At 40.8% G+C, this 21,894-nt stretch overlaps 1 protein-coding gene across 3 annotated transcripts in view; it reads left to right on the top strand.

The window, feature by feature from the left end:
- LOC129185822 (membrane-associated guanylate kinase, WW and PDZ domain-containing protein 3-like) overlaps positions 1 to 21,894 on the top strand; it is a 154,415-nt gene that overhangs the window by 102,370 nt on the left and 30,151 nt on the right. For all 3 annotated transcript variants that reach the window (XM_054783295.1, XM_054783296.1, XM_054783297.1), the window contains exons 3-4: positions 7,660 to 7,779; positions 16,545 to 16,751. In XM_054783295.1, the coding sequence (XP_054639270.1) occupies positions 7,660 to 7,779; positions 16,545 to 16,751 (327 nt within the window). The remainder of the gene's footprint in view (positions 1 to 7,659; positions 7,780 to 16,544; positions 16,752 to 21,894) is intronic.

Here is a 21,894-nt window from a genome sequence, read left to right as displayed (position 1 = left end):
CGACTGCGTTCTTCCAACTGCAGAATGTGTCCCTCTGTGGAAATGGTTTGGACATCCCTGTACTATTAGGATTCTCCCTTGGGAAGATATACTGTAATAGAAATGCTTGATGAAATGTGAGAAGTGAACCCCTTTTGTAAGATACTGTATTGTACTGTAATATTATTATTCCCCTCAAGAACTACATTAATTTTGAAAGATAATTGAACACATAATGGCTGAGGCTTAAGGTCTCTTTGACAGGGCATGGGCATGACTCACCATCTTAAAGCAAGAATTGTATTGATTTTGTATGATGTCCATCACAAGATGACTGACGGCGAAGGTTAAATGACAGTCAGTCTCAGCTGGTTTTTAAACATGTGTGATTTGACTGCAGATGTCGACATAGGAATCATCTTGATTTTGAATTATGTCCTACAAAAGAAGGCTGAGAGAGGAATGACAAAACATTACTTTTTTCTTACTGTTCTCTTTCAAACTTTCATTAATAGATCATTGACATGAAGGCAAGACCCGAATGATTTTGAATGATACCAACATATGATGATCCGCTTTGCTGTATTCGTGCAGCTCTGTGTCTAAGCAAGGACCCTATTTATTTTGAATGATGATCGACACACAGCTGTGCTATACTGTACAGTTTCTTGCCCGCTGGTCTGCTTGGTGCAATTCTTGACCAGTTGTTTCATCGCAAGAATCCTGCTGATTTTTCAATGTATTTGCAGCACCAAAAGAATTGATTGACCCAAGGTCAAAAGGTCAAATCTTTACATTCCCAGCTTGCCACCAGCCGCCACTCGCAACTGAGTGTGTTCATGTTTGTTGTTTGTTGTTTTCCCATCAAAGGTAGCATCAGACTTATTTAAGGTCCATCATTCTAATCAATACATGCTTTTTTTTGTCAGTTCTGGTTCTCCACAGCTTGTAAAAGCCTACAGTTACTTTTTGCTTTATTTTTAGATTTTCTTCCATGCGTTTTGTGGTCTTTGTTGTCCACCCTCTCTTCCACTGTTTGTGTCCATGCAAGGACATACATACATATATATCCATCCATCCATTTTCTATGCCGCTTATCCTCATTAGGGTCGCGGGGGTATGCTGGAGCCTATCCCAGCTGACTTCGGGCGAGAGGCGGGGTACACCCTGGACTGGTCGCCAGCCAATGGCAGGGCACATATAGACAAACAACCATTCACACTCACATTCATACCTATGGACAATTTAGAGTCACCAATTAACCTAACATGCATGTTTTTGGAATGTGGGAGGAAACCGGAGTACCCGGAGAAAACCCACACACGCACGGGGAGAACATGCAAACTCCACACAGAAATGCCCAACGGAGATTCAAACCCGATCTCCTGCCTGTGTGGCCAACATGCTAACCACTTGTTCACTGATCCAGCCTATGTATTACTCTTGTTAAGTGTCTTGTACTTGGACATCTGTGCAGGAGCTCTATAAATGTCTTCTGTGTACCGTGTGAGAAACAGCATGCCATATCGTTCTATTCAGGCTGCTATAAATGGTTTGTGACTTTGTATAATGTCCCTGGCAATAGGTAGCTACACACACACATACACACGCGCACGCACACACACTGCATTCAAGCACTCTCTCACGTTGTCTCTGAAAACACTCACACACACTTTGTCACCATGGTAACCTTAGCAAGGACGTCTCCGTAACCTCCGAGCAACTTATTTACTTTGCAAGCGTATCATCACAGCCATCAAAGTTGGATCCTTTGCACAAAGAATTGTTTCACTTTTCTCCTCGCTGACTGTCAGCTCAGCGGGGACGTTGCCATCTATTGTGATTGTATGCCGAATCTTTGTGGGGGAGCGGTTATGGCAAACAAAAACACTTTGTGCTTTGGCTTAATTTGGATATTTGAATATTTAGATTTGCATGTTGTGGCCATTTTTTGTGACATATTACAACACTAAAGATATGTTTGAATGGCCATAATATCAACAACCGATATGAGACCTCTATCAGAATTTATAGTACTCTGTTTATTCATTTATTATTTATTTTGTTCATGATTGGAGGGCTGTACTCTGTCATACTGACAGCTGTTTCTAATAGTTACTTTTGTTAATAAACAGCTCTCATTATGATGCAGTGCACCTGACGGTCCGCACACATATTGTAAACACTGTCAATTCTCCATTGAACGCCTCTTTTCAGTTAACTTTTTAGTCTGCTATTGTCGCCAAGTGCGTGGTCTACTACAGCAAATAAAATTTGGGGAGTTGCAGCCTTGCTCCAATGATCACCTGCTTCCAGTTAACGCCACGTCATCTGTGTGGATTAGGTAAATTCACGCCTTGGCTGTAATTACAGCATGCAGATTTTATGGCTCTAACAGCGTCCAGCAAAAGTAAGCATTATTACCTTAATAAATGTTGAAATTTTGATGTAGCTCATTACATTTTGTGTGGGCAAATTAGCAAGCTTGCTATCGAGCCGACCTTTAGCAACCTGTGAAATATTTGAAAGCTATGATATTTTATAGTACGAACACTCGCAAAGTAAACAAATTCAAGTCGATTTTTTTCATCTCATAACAGTTGAAAAGGCAGCCAAAGTGCCAGTGGCCGGAAAAGGACTGATGGGGTTTATGTTTTCTCTCCACTCGTTCTCACCCACACACGCACACACGCATACACATGTCCTCCTCAAGTCCCAGCGAGAACACGCTTCCGATTCTCCTTTTCATGTTCCACGGTGGCAATTGTTGAGGTTTTATGGCCCGTAGGCGCCATACATCACCAGGGGGCAGGACTGCATGAGTCAGACTCTAATTCCCTGCTTGAATTACTGTCTTAATGAACAGGAGAGCGGGAATCGACTTCCATCATTCCCTCGCTCACGCTCATGTTCTCATCCTTCACCTTCCTCTCTGTGTTTCAATTACCTTTGGGCTGCCTTGTTTTATTGTCATCGTTTCTTTGGGCAGACATTTACTGCTCGTTTTGCCTCAGCTGGTATAAAAAATATATTGACTTGAAAGGAAATGGTGCGTGGATATGAAGTTCTACCGTTCAATGATACTTGTCTGAAGTGTTTTGCATTTAAAGGTCATTCCCTCACCCCATTCAAAACACTTGTAAATGTAACATGTAGAGTCAACAACATGCTGTAAGAGAAATGGATACTACTACTTCTCCTACTACTCCAATGATCATGATAATGATAATAAACATTTTTTGGAATATATTAAATATCAGAAAAGATCCGTTAATTTATTTTCTGACATCTTGTTTTGCTGTTAAGGTGCTATAGTGTTACTATATTGGCACTGTATCCATGTCGTCTAAACAATCCCTGTTACCTACAGAATAAGAAAAACCTTGCAATTATCATGTCAGGCCAGTATAGGCATAAACACTGCACGCATGCATCCAAAAAGCAGGCTTTGCTCCACGTCTTGAAATGCAGCCATAAGTTTAAGTTAGGCTAACCTAGCATGATGTTTCTGTTAAAATGTCAGTGTAATGTTAGCACTGTAGGTCACATAGCTATGCTAGTGTTGCTAACATTTGTGACCTCCTGTCCCACTCCTTAATATTACGTGTGATGGATGACATTTATTGCGTCGGACAAGTGTCGAGTTACAGTGTAAGTGTAAAAAGTGCATAAAGTGCACACAGTAGAGCTTCTTGGCACCGCACACTCTGTTGGAGACAGGCATGGACGAACACAGCTCATTAGCATCAAAGTTAAGACACACAAAACTGTGTGTTCTTATTAGGGTTTACTAAAAGTACCTGAACTTAAATTGTCTCAATTTCAGCATCAAAGCTAGATTTTAGATACTTGTATTGTATGTACTTTATTGATCCCACAGCGGGGAAATTAACTTGTTACAGCAGCAAGCAAGCAAGATACGCAAGTAAAGAGTACAGTGTAAAGAATGCATAGTGAATACAACATGGTTCAGGTGGTGCAGGTGTTGTAGAGCCTGACAACGGTCGGTATGAAGGACCTGCGGAACCTCTCCTTCTTACACCGTGGGTGTAACAGTCTGCTGCTGAAGGAGCTGCCCATACGCTATTGTTGGCCCTCTGACACGTATTTCAAATGGTTGACAAAGAGTATAATGTGGGGTTTTTAATACACATGTCCATGCTCTCCATTTTTACACCCCATTTTGCAACCATTTCATTTCACAGTTAAAAAGTCGGTCCTTTATCAGTCTACAGTGAAAGTGGTGTTGTGAAACAGCCCTAAAGCCTAGGCCTGTCTACGTGCAAAAAAACGCACGGAGGGTGTGTGCGTGATGTGCTGATTTTTGAGTCGTAGAATGTGGCCGCAGGTGGACGAAAAATAATACGACCACAGAGGTTCTTTGTCATGTCAAACCAACTCTACAGACGCTTACGTCGGGTTGCAAAGACACGTGTGCTTTTTGTACCTTTTGCTGTTGTCGGGTTTGAGCACATTTTTTTCGTACGTCATGCGCCACGCGTGCACCCCACATACATACGTTCAGATATTTTGTAGGTCCTCCATGCTTGTGGAGCTCTTACTCCTTCATGGTCACCACAACTACGGTCTCCACAAACAAAAGAAAAAACGCAGCGTCAAAAATCGTACATCCGGTTGTGACATAGGCTTTAGGGGACTGCTTCTAGGGGCCACAAGGGCTGCATTTGAATGAAATCAGCACATGTTTAGTAACGAAAGTAGAAAGAATGTGAAGTGTCGAGAGGTGAAGAGGCGCGCGCACACTAAACGGTCCCCACTTGGGCACGTTGCATCTCATTTAAACGCGATGTGGTGCTCAAAAGCGTGTGGGGGTTTTTTTGTTGTTTTTTTCCCCTTCTAAGAGGACTGAGAGCTCAGCGGCACGCTCCCTCGACACCCTGCTGAGATCAGACATGAGCTGAACGAGCTTATCGCGCGCACACACACTAGCATAGTGTGTGTGTGTGTGTGTGTGTGCGCAAATGATGTCTGGGCCATCATGTCACATAATGTCAACCTCTAGCTCCTCCCCTATTTTTATATTTAGGATGACAGTTAAAGGTAGGCTTGATGTATAAGTTTCGATTTCCTCCACCTCAATGACCGTGACTTCATTCTTTTTACGGTATCTTGCCAATTCAGCATCGTTTGCTCCTGAGGGCCAGTGTCGACATTTTAGCATCATTACTTTCGCTACTTGGTATTCCCTGAAATGGGGACCTCTGCTTCAATAGATGCCGTACCCGGAGTTATCACGTTGTCGGCTGTCTGAGGCCACGTGTTGCATTACCTGAACAGACATGGCAGCTGTAAAGCCAATGTACAAATGCATTCATAAGAATAGAGATTAAAAAAGTATCTCATCCCCAATAGACACACGCTTGTCTTTTCTACTGAGTAAATGAACGGCCCCTGGCCACTTTGTTAGGAATTGCACCATTACGCCATTATGGTTGTGCAGTAGTCCCTCACCACATTGCGCTTCGAATTTCACTGCTTCACTCATCACATTCAAAAAAAACAACCGCTGGCGGCAGTGACGTTGCAGAAGTGCGCCGGCGAGGATGCTTGGTGACGTATGCTATGTTGTCTCCCTGCTGTCAACATACTACAGTAAGTCTGAATACTTACGTTTTGTTGTTGGAACCAGAAATTCGTGTTATGGATGTAAAATGACAGAGCCGAGTGTCACCCTCGATGCGCCGGGTTGGTAGACTGTTCCGCGGGAAGCGGAGTAGATGTGTGTGCATGCAGCCAATGACGGAGCCACTCCCATCACATTTATACACCTCCGAAATGACGACAGTCTTCTATTTAAGCTGTAAATTTTGGAGGTCTTGCACCCTTGTCTCGGTACGATCCATCGGCTTTCTCTTTTGTGCGGTCCATGTGTTTGTTACGTTGTGTATCTCTCTACAACTCTGATGATCGCTGTTGCTCTAAAATGGCACCCGCCATATCACAAGTTTTCGTCTTCGGCGCATGATCCAAGATGACGGCGTAAACAAACCAAACGGTATTTTGGATACGGGTGAACGCAACAAAAGGTAAAATTTTAGCAAACATTTTGGATGTTACCCGAAAAACGCTCTAACTGGGGCGGGCGTTAACCGAGGTACCACTGTAATTATCTTTGTCTTGTTTTGTATGTCATTAGATTGTTGAAGTGTACCTAATAAAGTGTCCAGCTAGCGTCCACTCACTTATAAAACCCCCTCCACAGTGTCTGCACCTGCTTTACTCTCACTCAAGCGCAGCGTCCAACGCGAGCGAGGCCTCATTATGTCCTCGCCCACTAGAGAGCAATACGCAGCGCTTCCGTGTGTCGTCTCGGATAATGGCCCGGGGAGACACTTGGCAGGTACGCGGCTGTGGCTCAAGTAATTGGGCTGCAGGGGACATTTTTGAGAGTAAAGCTGAAACTCAGACACGTCGGTAATGAGAAGCAGCCCGGGCTGGCATTTCTCGCCCAAACGAGAAGCAGTGTCAAGCGCTTCTGCGAGAATACAAAAGTGCGTTACCAAGCACCACTATAGACCAGAAGCTTCTCTGATGTTTCTCTGGCTATCAAACGCTTCGTTTAATCATCTGCTTGAGGCGCCGATGAGATGTCACAGTCCAATTAGAGCGGGAATATAAAAGGGAGGAAACAAAAAAGGCAACGTAAACAACATAGTTACTTAATAGGCCACTGGGCCACCACAATCAACTCTGCTTGCCTGCTAATTGGTTCAGATGCTGAAAATGTCAATAAAACCTCTGAGGAAATAGAAGGTTTCAATGTGGTCCCAACAAACACAACATCCTGTTTAATCAACATTTAATAACACACATCAGTCATTGTACAGTCGTCATAATACACACATATTGCTGCAATAAATAATCCTTTGGTGAAGGATTATGCAAGGAGGATTTATACTGTATACTACTCACAAAAAGTTAGGGGTAAGCACAACTGTTATGTTAGAGACCAGCGAGTGGTGCGTGAAGTATTGAACATGTAAAGGTTATACAGTCGTACATTTTAGATTCATCTTGAAATGTATCTGTATCTCACCTTTGTGAGAAGACTCCTCGGTATGTTGGTATGTCAGCATACCCTTGGAGTGCCACAATAAAAATAGCAATATGTAAATGATAATAATAATATTTTTCAGTTGACATTGACACATGATGTGCTATTCACTGATTCTGTATGATCGTCCATCCGGACAACGTTCTCCGTTGGCCTCTGCAGGCCCTTTCCGGCTGCTTTGATTTTCTCATTTGGAATTCGCCAAATTGCCTTTCTGATGAATGTAAAATAACTTTTATCCAAACTGCCTATGAGTGGATGTGCCTCATTGCTTCTTCTGTCCTTGTGGCGACCCTGAACGGAATCCACTGAGTGATTGAATGAATTGTCCTCCATTATGGTTCATTTATGTGATAGAGATTTGCATTGCAGTTGGCAACGATGACCGGCTCCCTCTTTGCGTTTTGTCGTGCCTTTCCTAGTGCATTTAAATGAGATGGACCTCTGTGCTCTCAAGCAAAGCTTGTTGCTGGACAGTTTTTTAAGCCCAGTGATTCCCCTGAGCCTCCAGTGCATTTATCCCAATGTATTCTTTTAGTGTACACGAGTATAGACTGTGGCTAAAGGTCATGTTTAATATGGTGTGTTTTGTTTTGTATGTGCAGGCACCACAAGGCTCCCTCGAGAGGGGGAGGTACCTGGCGTGGACTACAACTTCATCAGCCTTGGAGACTTTAGGATCCTGGAGGAGAGCGGCCTTCTTCTGGAAAGTGGTACCTATGACGGTGAGCATTGGCGCCGTGATCAAATGTATTGATGGCAATTGTTAGAAATGACAGCCAGAGGTGTCCGTGTGTGCAAGCTTGAGCAAGTCTGAATTATGTGCCAGCATTTAAACTAATAACCAGCTACCAATGATGTGTTTTATTATGCAGTATTTTCCAGCCATATGACTGTCACAGCCTGTGCACACGCCACAAATATGGCCGACGTGTTATAGAGAAAGCATATTTTGCCCTATTTGAAAGTAACAAAATGAAGAAATGCCTCTAATATGTTTCCTATTTACATATTTTTTTCCTTCAAAATTCCTCTTATTTCTAATGTGTTATATATTTCATATTACTAGATTAGCTCATTAATAAATAAACATTTTGCAACTAAGTATTGTATTTTTTTCAAGTTGAATGTAGCTTTTTAATATGTCATTAAGTCATTAAGTGATTTTTCTTCTGTTTAACAAGAAAACGACTGTAGTTAAAAAAAAAATAGATACAGTATATATGACTGTTTAAGTTCATTTTGAGAAAAAAAAAAACTTTACTTTAATAATAGTAAGTCTTTATCTTTTCCCTTGATCTGATTTACCTAATCACATATATCAAATCCTTACTAGTGAGAATAAATAATAAATAAATACATTTGTCAGCATATTAATATCACAGACAGCAGTAATCCATTGTTATGTAACTGTATAAAAACAGTACATTATTTAAAGTGAACCATCCCAGTCATACAGTAGCTCTTTAAAATGTATATCAATTGTGTTCTACAGTGGCTTTATGTACGCATCACGTGCTTATACTGTATATAAGGGCATCCATGTGCACGTGTCACTGTTCACGCACATGCACGCCCTCTGCCATCATTCTTCTTGCAGGTGCGTCTTTGTTGCGCCTTCACACAGCCACATTGTGAGCATTTTGAGCAGCTGTGTCGCTGCATGTTGACCTTATGTAAACCAGCCAACCTGCTGATCCCAGCAGCTGGCTGCAGTGTCGCACATCAGGAGGCGGTGATGCTCCAGTCATGCCTTATTCAGCGGATAAAGCCTCGCCCGTACCCACCAACCCCCATGCTCGCTGTCCTCGCTCATTGTCTCCACAGTCGACTCTTCATCTTCAGCTTTATTTGATAAGACGACTCCATCACATCTTACAGACCAGATAGCATACAGGCAGGTGGTTTCTGTTTGTGTGTTGATGAGCGGTGGTAATGGGGCATGAGAGGCAGTGCCGCACCAGAACCAGCAGATCCACGGAAGAAAACACTGGCCTTTTTTACTTCCACGTTTTATTTTATTTTATGAGAGAGTAATTAATTTTATGAGAATGAAGTCAACATTTTATAGGAATACTGTCTTAATATCGGGACAAAAAAATACCTGTGTGTATTTTTACAAGAATAATCTCTAATGAGAATGATTTTGAAATTATATCAGAAAAAAGTCTGAATATTACGAGGAAAAAAAACTTAAATTTATACGTGAATAAAGTTGTAATGGTCTGTGAGTGACATTATGGAGAAATAAATTTTAATATTGAAAAATGTATTTGGCCACTCTGTGGCCTAGTGGTTAGCATGTTGGCCACAGTCAGGAGATCTGGAAGATCTGGATTCGTATCAGCATTTGGGCATCTCCGTGTGGAGTTTACATGTTCTCCCCGTGTGTGTGTGTGCGTTTTCTCCTGCTACTATGGCTTCCCCCCACATTCCAAAAATATGCATGGTAGGTTAATCGGAAACTCTAAACTAGGGGTCACCAACATGGTGCCCGTGGGCACCAGGTACCCCCCCACGACCACATGAGGTGCCCGCAAGCCTGCTTTCCATTCAGGTTTTCAGTTAATAATGAAAGAACAGTAGAAAGAAATGCATTGTGAAATACAACATGTGAGTTGTGGACACCAGCAATTTGTTAATGTTCTGGTAAAACAAGCATATTCGCTTTGTTTGGGTTTTAAATAAGCTCTGAAAATAAACGTTACAAAAATGAGTAGCTCTTGGCCATTTTCATTTTCTAAAAGTAGCTTTCACAAGGAAACACGTTGGTGACCCCTGCTCTAAACTGTCCATAGGTATGAATGTGTTGATGGCGGTTTGTCTATATGTGCCCTGCAGCTGGCTGGCGAACCAGTCCAGGTTGTACCCCGCCTCTCGCCCAAAGTCAGTTGGGATAGGCTCCGGCACAAGTGGCATAGAAAATAACGAATGAATGTATTTTCAATTTACAAGAATGATGTGTCAATATAACATAAATAAGTCTAAATATTCTGAGACATAAACTAGTCATTTGTAATTTGCAATAAATAAGAAATGTCATTATGAGAAGAAACTGATGTTATGAGACATGAACTCAGTATTTTATGAGGTCCAAGTCTTAATATTACTGAAACATTTCTCTTGTAATATTACGAGAAAAAAATGTATAATTACATTGGATTAAAGTTATAGTATTAGAGAATAAAGTCTTAATATTATGAGAAAAAAAAAATATAACAATCATTTTAATTAGGGGCGTTCGATAGTATCGGCCCACCGATATTATTGGCCCAATATTGGCATAAAAATGTGGTATCGGTAGATGTTGGTATCGGGTTTTTCCCAATAATGAAAACCAATGTTTAAAAAAATGCTGTATAGACATTTCAATGTTGCCATGGCCAGGATGACACCATATGGTTGTTCACATAGAGTGCAAGCCCACCTCCTTTGCGCTTTCCACAGGTTCTTGTGTTCCTGCCCACTCTGACTGCCCTGAAGTTGGCTAGCTCCACGTTAGCATGTGGGACGCTAGCTGTTAGCCATTCAGTGAATCAAAAATAAACTGCACTCCCCGAAGGTCTTGACGTTCTTGACAGCTTATTGATCTTGCTCGGTAGTGAAATCACGATTCCTATGATAATAGAAGGTACCGAAGGCTTGATTCTCCACTTCCTTGCTAGCCGCTTGACTTTCATCTTAGCCCTGGCTCTGCCGCCTCGATATCATTGGGTGGACAGGGAATCACACCGATGCGGGACCTCGCTCTCATGGCACGTAAAAATGTGCTTGAATAAACAAAGAGCTGCTTGAAAGGCAGCCACTCGTGGCGGCGGTGTTAATTCCATGACAGGAGATAAAAAGTAGATAGATAGATAGATAGATGGATGGATGGATACTTTATTAATCTCCAAGAGAAATTCACATTTCCAACAGCTCTGCAAAAATGTCATAATGAGCTTAATCACAAAATTTTAAAAAACAAGGCAAGACCTGAGAGACCAGAAAAATATGAAAATAGAATAAGAATAAATAAATAAATAAATAAATACGGAACAGATCACATCAAAATTGTAGTCCAATAATACGTCATGAATAATAATAATACATGCTAATGATAATGCATAACAAGGTAATAAGTCCAGCCCTATCCAGTCCAGTACTTCCACGACAGGAGATATGTGATGTTTCTCAGAGTTGGCTGGTCTGCAATTTAATGTGACTTGATAGACAATTCCCTCGCTGTCTGACCTGAGGACTACACACTGCACAAATAAACTTCAAGTTCTCAGTGACAAATTGTACAAGTGTACACACAAACGTCCACACACAAGCACAGGGAGCTTCTCTGAGCCTTAAGGCGCTTTCCTGGCTGGAGGAGGATTTAGGTTTATCTTTTTAATTCTTCATCATATGGGAAGAGCAGCTGAATGGGAAGGAGGCAGAGAGTTGGTCCATTCAGGATGCTGTCGGAGAAAAAAAAATAAATAAATCGACCCTCTTCTTCTTTCACACAGCGGTGTGGATTTGCAGAGAGAATACGCTTCAGTCGAGTCGAGCCGGAAGATTATCATGTTATTGCCATAATCATTGCGCAATGTAAGAGAAATCCCACGCTCCAATCCCTTTACGAGACAAATACGCTGCAACTACGATGCTTCAGAATGCAAGACGATGTCTTTATTGTAGGTGAAACTAGTTGGCCATTAAATGTCCTTTTCACCGGTGGCGCTTTTATACGAAAAGCGACAATTTACTGCATATAGGCTTCATACTAGGAAATATGAACTATGTGAGCATCTATTTTGTAAGAAATTCCTATGCTTTTTGCTATTTGCTTAAGTCAGCTGTGTTAATGTGAAGAAACTCAACTCCCAGGCACACACTGTAATCAGGCCTTTTACGTACAAAACACTCATCCAAGTACATGATTTTGTTGTTTTACTGTACAGCAATGCAATGCTTTTTACATTTGTATGATAGTTAATAGTGAAATGAACAGTGTATGAAATGTACAGTAAATCACAGAATACATGAATATAGCATTATTTAGTGAAAACGTACTCACGTGAAAGATTCCTTCAAAAGGGACGCGCACGTGTCGTCATTACATCGGTACGGCGGCGCTGTTGTCACCATTGTCGGTCGACATTAGTCGCTAATTACTAATGTCGAGGGTCACCAAATGTGGAGGTGTGAGGTGAACTCCAGGACAAGTGGTACAAATTGTTTACTCGCAAACTGAACAACGAGCAACAACCACTTAGCAGCAGTTGCTACAACAATCACATGACCCCGGAACAGAAGTGAAACATGTTGAATGTCTTGACTATGTCGTGGGTCGCCACACAAGAAAGTTCATCAAAACTCATCAAATAAACAATTCAGCAACTCCAAAACACTCTTGTGGACAATTTGTGACCTGCACTTTCATCACGCTATAAAATAACAACGTAATGTCACAGTTATTATAAATCATTCATGTTGTGACCTTCATGAGCCACTTAGTGATTGCATTTATTTGTGTTTTGCTTTGGGGGGCGGGGGGGTTTCCACTAAGAAAATATTCATAGTGTTGTGACTTGAGTTGCAGGATTAGCCACAGTAGACTGCATTAAGAACTGAGTGTTATTTATTATTTAGAAAGAATTCAGTTATTTTTGCTTCTTTGTTTTAAATACCTATGCTCCACTTCCATCATGTAATATTAGATTTGTTTACAAATGACTGTTCACCAGAAAAGTTTTTTTGCTCTTCTTATCAATAAGGATATTTCAAAATAACACATTTTAGAGCTGTAATTATAATACCGTGAAACTGTGATATTTTTCCCAAGGTTATCTTCAGAATCTCATACCAAGGTTAACTTATTTTTACACTTCTATGACAGTGAAGCAAGGTGAAGCAAAGATTGCCAGTACTGTTAATAAAGGTTTTACAATGAAACAGCTAGACTCTCGAACAGATTAATTCAGTTTGCATTATTTCTTACGCAATCAAGCAGCGCTGTAGAACAGTGATTCTCAGCTGGTGGGTCACGGAGCTGTTTTCAGTGGGTTGCGGGTCTATGCCTGGGCAAAAAAATAATAATAATAATGTAATGACCTGGGAAGTTCCACTGCAGTATGTATTCGTTTTTTTTCATGTAGCCTTTTCCACCACAAGATGTCCTAAACATTCGGCAAGTGTCCTGGTGTCAGTGTACCGTATCTCTGAGGGACATTTATCTCCACTGCTTCAGTCCTTTCTTCTCACTAAAAGCCAGTCAGCACAAGCTGAGTTGTGAGCTCCCTGCACTCCAAAGCAGAGTGGAAGTAATCGCATTATGGAATGGACTTCTTTTCCTCTCTTTTCCCTCTATTGAGCTTTGCTAGGAGTGCAGCCTCTTGTATGCTGCAAAAGAGCAAAATAAACAAGGTCAGCCGGGTTCTGTCATAGGTCAGCACACAGCTCCACACGCCGTGTGTGTGTGTGTGTGTGTGTGTGTGTGTGTGTGTGTGTGTGTATGAGAATCTGAATTACCGTCATTTTGCTGGCTCTCAAGTGAGTGAACTGTGCTCAAGGTAGCCAGCTAATGGGGCTCGGAGATAACCGTAATAGTCTTGCTAATAGTCTCAAGTGACTTGCTTGGATGCTCATTATGTTAATGGTTCATGTATAACGTTTTCCCTCTGCTTTTATAGGCACTCTTCATACGCATAATTTCACTTAAATACCCTTTTCTGTACTCTTTTATTAATCACTGTGACCCTATAACAGCCCTCATTGTGGCCCGGCAAGGCTGATTAGAGGTAAGGGCGCACTTCTTTCGCGGTGTACGCATGAGTGTTCTTTGTTCCAGATGCTCAGAGAGTTTGTTTCTCAAGCTGTCAAGATAACTGAAGGACAATGGCTGCATGATCCAGTGATGCCAGAGTGCTATGAGACTTGGAGGAACAGCTTTTTTGTGTGCAAAGTAACCAAAGGGATAAGATAACAATTCACTTTGTTTCACCCAGCTAAGGTGCATTAGTTAAGTTAGCTAAAAAACTAAAAACATCTGATCTCTTCTTGATAGAGATAGCACACAAAATCAGCAGGGATCTTACTGTGACGTACTGAAGCAATCCCTTCAAGCGGGGCTTTGAAGTATGGCGGAGTGAGCCTCCCCCTCAGAGAATATCATGCAATTCCTTGAAAAATTTAATTTCTCGAGCATATTTTTCCAAAATTAGCTTTGTGGATTTGACAAAATGTTTTTCTTAATTTTTGTCAAGCTGCTGCGCCTCACCTAAAGTCTTCTGTGGGAGCCCAGGGGAGCTGCCTTAAAGTTTAAAAACATTTAGCTGAAAATTGCGACAAGAGAAGTTGAAAGGCCATAGAGAAGTGAAAAGAATTCTTGTTCCTTGTTTGACTGTTGACCTCTCCAACATTGTCATCACGTCTTTGTAAATCCTTACAAATCAGTAGTGTTCTTGCTTCAACAAGGTACAATAAATCTCATTTGAACAAGTGCATTGCGAAATTGGGGACACTGGAGGCCCTTTAACATTGGCCATCTTCCATCAGACGTCATTCAAAATCAATAGGATTCAAACTCTCACATCAGTAAATATTCCCTTAACCATCACTGAAATACAAAAAATCCCACTCGAGACTGTATTGGGACCTGTATTGGGACCTGTATTTCCTGATGACCTCTGAATCTTCTTGGATTTGGAAACAGTTTCCCATCAGAAATAATTGAAACTGAAATAATCACTTCTAGTGTCACACTGTGGCTCGCATAAAACCTAATGAATGTGCAGGTAATGTTTTATGTAACATTCTAAGAAGTGTAGAAAGAAGCTAACTAACCTCTGTGAAACTTAGAATCAGTCAAGAGTTTAAAAAAAAACAAAACATGGACATGTGTCATAAGTATTTCTAACACAACTTCTGGTAGGATTGGTAACATATTGGTGCCGTATCATAGTTGCGTTAACTTACATTTTATGTTCTATGGTTATCATCACAGTCACTGATACCCTTCTGTGGTGGTAATTTGAATGCTACACATAAAAAAAGCATACTGGCAGCGTGGTGGTACATGCAAATGGTAGGAACCCGGTGTAAAAACGAAGCCAAAAGAAATCATTAGAATAAATACAACTACTATACTGCACAAAAAGCCCTCTAATCCCTTAGATGTTCACTCTACTATAGATTTTTAGACGACTTAAGAGGCATATTCTTACCCAAATTCCCAATTGTATGATGCGCAAAGTCTTTGACTTTGGATCTTGTACGTTTTAAAAAATAAAGGTTTGTGTTTGTGGACTTGATATATCTGATATTCCGTCCTTAGCACTAAATGCCGTCGCTAGCAGGCAAGTATGGGCGATCCCGAAAAAAAAAAAAAAAGGTTTGATGTAAGGTAGTAGTTAATCACACAGGTAGCGTGGTTGATCAGTGTCTCTGTGTGCGACAGGAGAAGGACGAGGAGGGCAGGGCCTTAAACTTTCCTCGCCATCTTTGTGCCGCGCCTGCTAATGAAGCCGTCTTTGTCAAATGTACATGAATGTCACTTGATAAGGGTGGCGGAGAAGCTGGCTTTGCGTTTCTCCTCCTCCATGCTGCTGTGAGATGGAAGGCATGTCCAGCCTCATATTTCAGCAGCTCACTGCCATTCTATGTGCTATGAAAAAATAAATGTTGCTTTTATGAATGTTTGACGTCTGCATGTTCCTTTTTAAGTACATGAAAAGCTTCTCGTCTCTCTCTCTCTCGCTCTGGCGGTGTGCGGCACCAAAGTAAGATCACGTTTATGGAGGCTAATTAAATTGCTGGGGGAACAAAAAAAAAACAATTCCACAAGTGTCACTCTCTGTTCTTTAATTAATCTCATTAAAAATTATGATTAAGAGCAGCATACTCTATTTGGTGCTCGTTTAGGGGAGGTTGCCGCCAGGAAATGGTTGACCTTGCAAATGGATTACCTGCAGATAAAAAGAAAGCATGGAAAAGATGCACATTATTTGTACCCACATACCAACAAAGTATCCCTCATGTGTAACACACATTTTCTCTTCATTTGGGGAAAAATGTAGACTGAGATGATGGAAAATTGCCGTATTCAATGAGCAGCGTAATTAGTTTCTGGCAAATTCCAAGTGAAGTGATTTTAATTTTGTAATGTGAGTCACGGCAGCCGTGTGGTGCACATCGCAGAGGGCAAACATGGAATATCACACAGAGGAAGACACACGATTGTGAATAGACCATCTCAGTTGCTGGCAAACAATAGTGTGTATTTACATGTTATTGATGACCTATCAAGGTAACGTGTTGGTAATCAAATTTTATTCTATTTATTAGTTTATAAATTTTTTCAATGTCCATTTACATGTTTTGCACACTTTTAGGCGCTAACACAAGATTTTTTTTATTGTTGTTTATTTTTAGTCTTCTATTTTTATTTTTATCCCATTTTTTTTACACAAGATTGCTGCTGCATTCATTCATGTCTCTGCTCCTCTCACTCTCCAAGGCAACTTCTACGGGACCCCGAAGCCGCCCGCCGAGCCCAACCTGGTGCAGCCCGACCTGGTGGACCAGGTCCTGTTTGATGAGGACTTTGGCGGCGAGGTCCCACGGAAGCGCACCACCTCAGTCAGCAAGATGGACAGGAAGGACAGCGCCGTCCCTGAGGAGGAGGATGACGACGAGAGGCCACCGCTGGTAAACGGTTTGCCTGGTGAGTAAACGTCACCCTCCATCAACAGGCTTTTTGCCATATTGTCCCTCTTGTCCCTCGGGCGGACACGTCAGTGTAACTGTGCGTCCCCGTCATCAAAGCAGAAATATGACTTTTTGCAGATTGTACAATTTGAGGTCTTCACTGGCATTCTGCACTAAGCGCACTCTTGCAAGATTTCAATGGGGGATATAAAACATGGAGGATGATCTATTTTAAATCAACATGCTGTAAAAGAGGTTGCATTTAAATAATAGTCTGTCATAAGCACGCATGCTGATGACAGAGTTAAAGTGGATTACATGTAGCACTTATACTAATAGCAGCACTCGGGTAGTACTTGAATGTGTACTTATGTTCTTCTTGGCACTAAATTAGTCAACTTCACATGATAAAAGTGTCCTTTTAAGCATTTTAAGAGTGTTTACTTTTGTGCTGAACTGCAAACCGGCAGATACTATTAATAGCTGAAATACTCATATGCTCTGGGCTCACCTTTTTGTTTAAGAATAAGGTATGTTTGAAGTAAACATGCACTAGTACTGTCTAGTACATTACCCTAAGCACCGTGGTAGAGGTTGTTTTGAAAAGGATAGACCCTTTTTGTGTTATATTGAATGTGATACTTTCGGGCACTTCTATTAAAGCCCTTCACATTTAGGGCACTGTTCATGAACTTGTTAGCCCTGCAAGATGCAAGCACTAATTTTAATGTTAGTGACATATTATGCATCACTGCTGGGCTGTTGTAGTGATACACTTCAGATTTACACAAGCGGATTTCGTCCTGTTTTTGACTGCATGAAACTTTGTTCTAATTGTCAGTGCAGCTGAGTAAGCAGCTGCACTGACAATTCACACAAATCCAATCCACACAAATCTGACATCTGTTTATCCAACAACTCGCTCCTATTTGAACCCAAACACAAAAATGGCTCCCAGACATGCAGGAGTGCTTTTTATGGCCACTGAACGAACGACGGCTCAACATGGGGCAGAGTCGTCTCAGGGCGGCCATAGATGGGCAGAGTTATGCTCCACTGAAGAACGAGGTTAATGGAAAATGTGAGCGCTAAGTCTCTGAATTCTTGACTGGTCCTTCTGTAAAGTCTAGCAGGGCCTTCACCGCACTTTGACCTGCGCTGAGGGCCTGATAGTTTACACCATGTGATCTCTCCCGATGTCTTTTATGTAAATCACTTAGCAGTTTTTATATAGCAGCGGTTATGCCGGCAGTAGGGATGTTCCGATCGATCCGCCACCGTTCAATATCGGCCAATTTTCACAAAATACACGTGATCGGCGTATGCCGATAAACGGCGTTCAAAGCCAATCACAAAAAACGATCGGCGTGCGTCGGCAAATTCTACATGTCTGCTGTGTCACGTAGGGTTGCCAACAAAATGAGGCGTCTCGTATTGAGCTTGACACAGGCTAGCCAATCGATGCCAGCGTGTTTAATCGCTTCCTTTCCAGTTTCCTACTGCAGTTCAATTATTCTTGCATCTTTATTGACACGCTTTGCCGAGCTGTCACTGGCTGTACTTTGCATTGGCGGCAGCTATCTAGCGTTATCCACCTAGCTTCTGGTCTTCGGACTCCAAATGCGACTTTTTACCACAGTGTCACAGAACAACTTTACTCTCTTGTTGTCATTATACTAATTGTCTTGTCCTCCAAGCACTATTTGTGTGTGGTTGTTTAATGAACATGAACACAATGTGTCCAGCCTTATGAAGTTGATACTATCACAGGGGTCTCCTAGCTTGCCAGGTGATTTTGAGTAGCTCACAAAGAATATTTGCTTCAACTCTCAGTACTTTTTATTATAACTGTTAAATTCAGACTTTTCTTTAACGGCGCCCCTGACCAACACAGGGACACAATAGACAGCAGCCGCTAGCATAACAAGCTACCAAGCCAACCATGTTAGCCTCTCCAATTTACTTATTCTAAACTTAAGAAAGTGTTGCAAACTTATTCGGGGAAGAAGGAAAAAGTAAGAAGCTGAAACCTTAACATTTCCACGTGGAATGGTATACTACACTACCAGTCAAAAGTTTTATCATTTAGAATTTTTCTATTTATTTATTGAAATTCAAGTCATTCAAGTCCAAACAACACTTGAAATGGTACGAAGGTAAATGGTGAAGTGCCAGAGGTTAAAAAAAGGTAAGGTTACCCAAAACTGAAAAGCAATGTCTATTCCAGAATTATACAAAAAGGCCTGTTTCAGGGACCACAAAATAGGTCAACCATTTAAAGTTGTTCCAAGCTCTGTCTGCATAAAACACACTGTAGTACTATACCCTCGTGAACATCAGTTGAACAGCATTGTACTGGAGAAAGTAAAAAAAAAATGACAAAAAAAAGGGAATTAACAATGGAAGCGAGACAGACCATCTTAACACTTAAAATGTATGTTATTCCTCCAGAGAAATTGGAGTGTTCTAAAACTTTTGACCGGTAGTTTATGTCATGTCGGACATGCCATGGATGAAGGTAATCTAATCTAATGTCATGTAACATTACTGACGCACAGTGACCACTTTTTCAACATTTTTTTGGGACTAATAATAGTCCATAGTCGACCACAAAAGAGGGGCCGTTTATTAATTAATTCATTTTAGAAAAAAAACACGATAGCGTGAGTGAGTTTCTGAATACACCACCTTTCCATATATGACATCAATTCCATTTCAGTGTCTGCTGAATGAGAACGCAAGCACACGGCCACAAGCCATTAAACAAAGCAGCGCTGTTTGAATTCTTTCAGCAGGAATGGCATAAAGTCAACAGCAGTGCGAAAGACTGGTGGAGAGCATGCTAACACACATGAAAAGTGTGTTCAAAATCAGGGTTATTCCACCAAATATTGATTGAAAACAGTAGTATTGGGTTGTTTAAAAATCAAAATGCACAGAAAAAAGTTCATAATTTAGTTTTGACCATTTTTCATTTTCTGCAAATAAATGCTGTAAATGACAATATTTTTATTTGGAATTTACGAGTAATGTTTTCAGTACTTTATAGACAAAAACAAATAACCACTGTCTTGTAAATACATACCGGTACCTAGAAATAGTCAGATCTGAAAAAATACGAAATTTGCAGTGGTCCCTGGGATTTTTCCATAGCTGTACATCACAATATACAGTGGAACTTGGTTAATGTCATTCATCCGTTCCAGAAGGTCCTACTCTAACCAAAACGGACGCTAACCAAATCATATTTTTCCATAAGAAAAAATGTACATCCAATTAATCCCTTCCAGAAAGCCAAAAATGTTAACACAAAACACGTTTTTGTAGTTTTACAAGTATGATTTTTCTTTAAAAATGCTTGTAAATACTGTACATATAAATGATGAATGAAAGGGATAAATGAACATTAAAGATTACTTGTAAACCACTGAATACGTCAGACAAAGACATGATGTGGCAGCGAGATCAACACAGACACCACCTTTGTGTTTTGCCATGAGTTAGTTCTTGAATTCAGGAGTGTTTCTCACCTCAAGTCTTTGCTTTTCCTTTTCCATACCATAGTTATCCACTAGTTCCATGTAAATATGTATAGCATAGTATTCTCCTTCTTCTCCATTATATGTAAACTTGTATTTGCTATTTTTTTTTACTTTGTAACAGAGAGTGACGTTAAACCAGAGTCTAATCCGTAGTGTGGTAACATACATGGCGAATAAAACAGATTTTGATTCTGATCCTCGTTTATTTCGATAAAAAAAGGTGAGAAAAAGGCTGTAGAAAAAAAATAACTCATGGCAAAACAAAAATCAAGTATTAGCTGCAGAGACTTCAAAGAAAAAGCTTTGGGTTTTTGGGGTATTGTGATTTAGTTTTCCTTAGTAAAAACCACTCCAGAAGACACTACAACCAGCTAGTTTTATAAGTCCAAAGACACAGAACCAAAGATACAGAGAACAGGCATAACGGGTTTCTTCTTAATAACGGAGCAGATACTTAGGTAAATACTAAGTATTAGACATTAGACTTTAAATGTGACAAGTGTACTTCAAATAAAATGATGATGTACCCTTTTTTTTCAATTAAAGCATTGAATTCTTTTCATAGAGAAAATACTTCCAGTACAAGGCACACATATTTCTACTGAAGAAAATATTTCAAGTTTCTTCTTCTCTTCCCATTCTCTTTTTCCAGTCACATACTATGGATGGTAAAAAGTGCAAAACAGCGCAGAAGGCAGCCATGTTTCTGTAATGACCGGCTGCTTGTGTTGTATGTTGTATGTTGAATTCTCGTGTTCGTGTGTCGTCAGTGTGATTGGTGGATAATGTGGAAATGCGGTCGTTGCTGGTGTGGAGAGCGACAAACAAACGTGTGTGCGCGTGTGTGAGTTTAACAATATTGTTTTGGAACTGAGCCCTGCTGTTGGCGTGTCCAGGTTGGCAATAAAGTTTAAAAAGATGGATGGATAAATAGATAGATAGATACTTTTTTCATCTCCAAGAGAAAAGAGCGTCAGACTGTGTTTCTGTTGGGATGCATTACATACATGAATTACGTACCGGCAGCACTCGTGTAGCCACCACCATGCTCGACTCTTGGCAAGACACAAATTTATACTGCTATATAAGCTGTACACTGACTACTCTAAAGTGTATCTACGTTTCTTTTGATAGTATAGAGCCTTAACAAGATGTACTGCCATAAAAATGCTTGTTGCAATGTTATGGTTATACTCTCTTTTGTGAGCTACTGTATGCATTTTTGCGATTCTTTGTTGAAAGAGTGCCACTTGAAAAGACAAGGTTGAAACACACTTTCTCATTTTATAACATCACCCGGGAGAGGGGAAATACAGTGAATTAGAAGGTCTTTTTATTGTATGTCTTCTGTTTATTGTAGCAGTTTCTCAAAGAGAAGTCTGCCAAAGTAATGAAGAGCAGCGCCACAATATTAGCATATAGAAGATGCCTGGGGGCTCAAATGGTCTTTTTGAACATGGATCCTTGTCTTCATCATCGCAGCCCTCCGCCCCCGGGGGGGACTTTTCGAAAACATATAGGCACAAGCAGTAACTGTGTGTGCACATGCAAATGCAAAGCAGCCCTCGGGTGAACAAACATGCAACAAACAACACAGGTCCTCCCTCCAACGTAGGA

This window comes from Dunckerocampus dactyliophorus, chromosome 8 (genome assembly GCF_027744805.1).
Source record: "Dunckerocampus dactyliophorus isolate RoL2022-P2 chromosome 8, RoL_Ddac_1.1, whole genome shotgun sequence".
Lineage (NCBI taxonomy): Eukaryota > Metazoa > Chordata > Actinopteri > Syngnathiformes > Syngnathidae > Dunckerocampus > Dunckerocampus dactyliophorus.
Note: the sequence above shows the minus strand (reverse complement) of the source record. Positions and strands in the feature narration are given on the sequence as shown.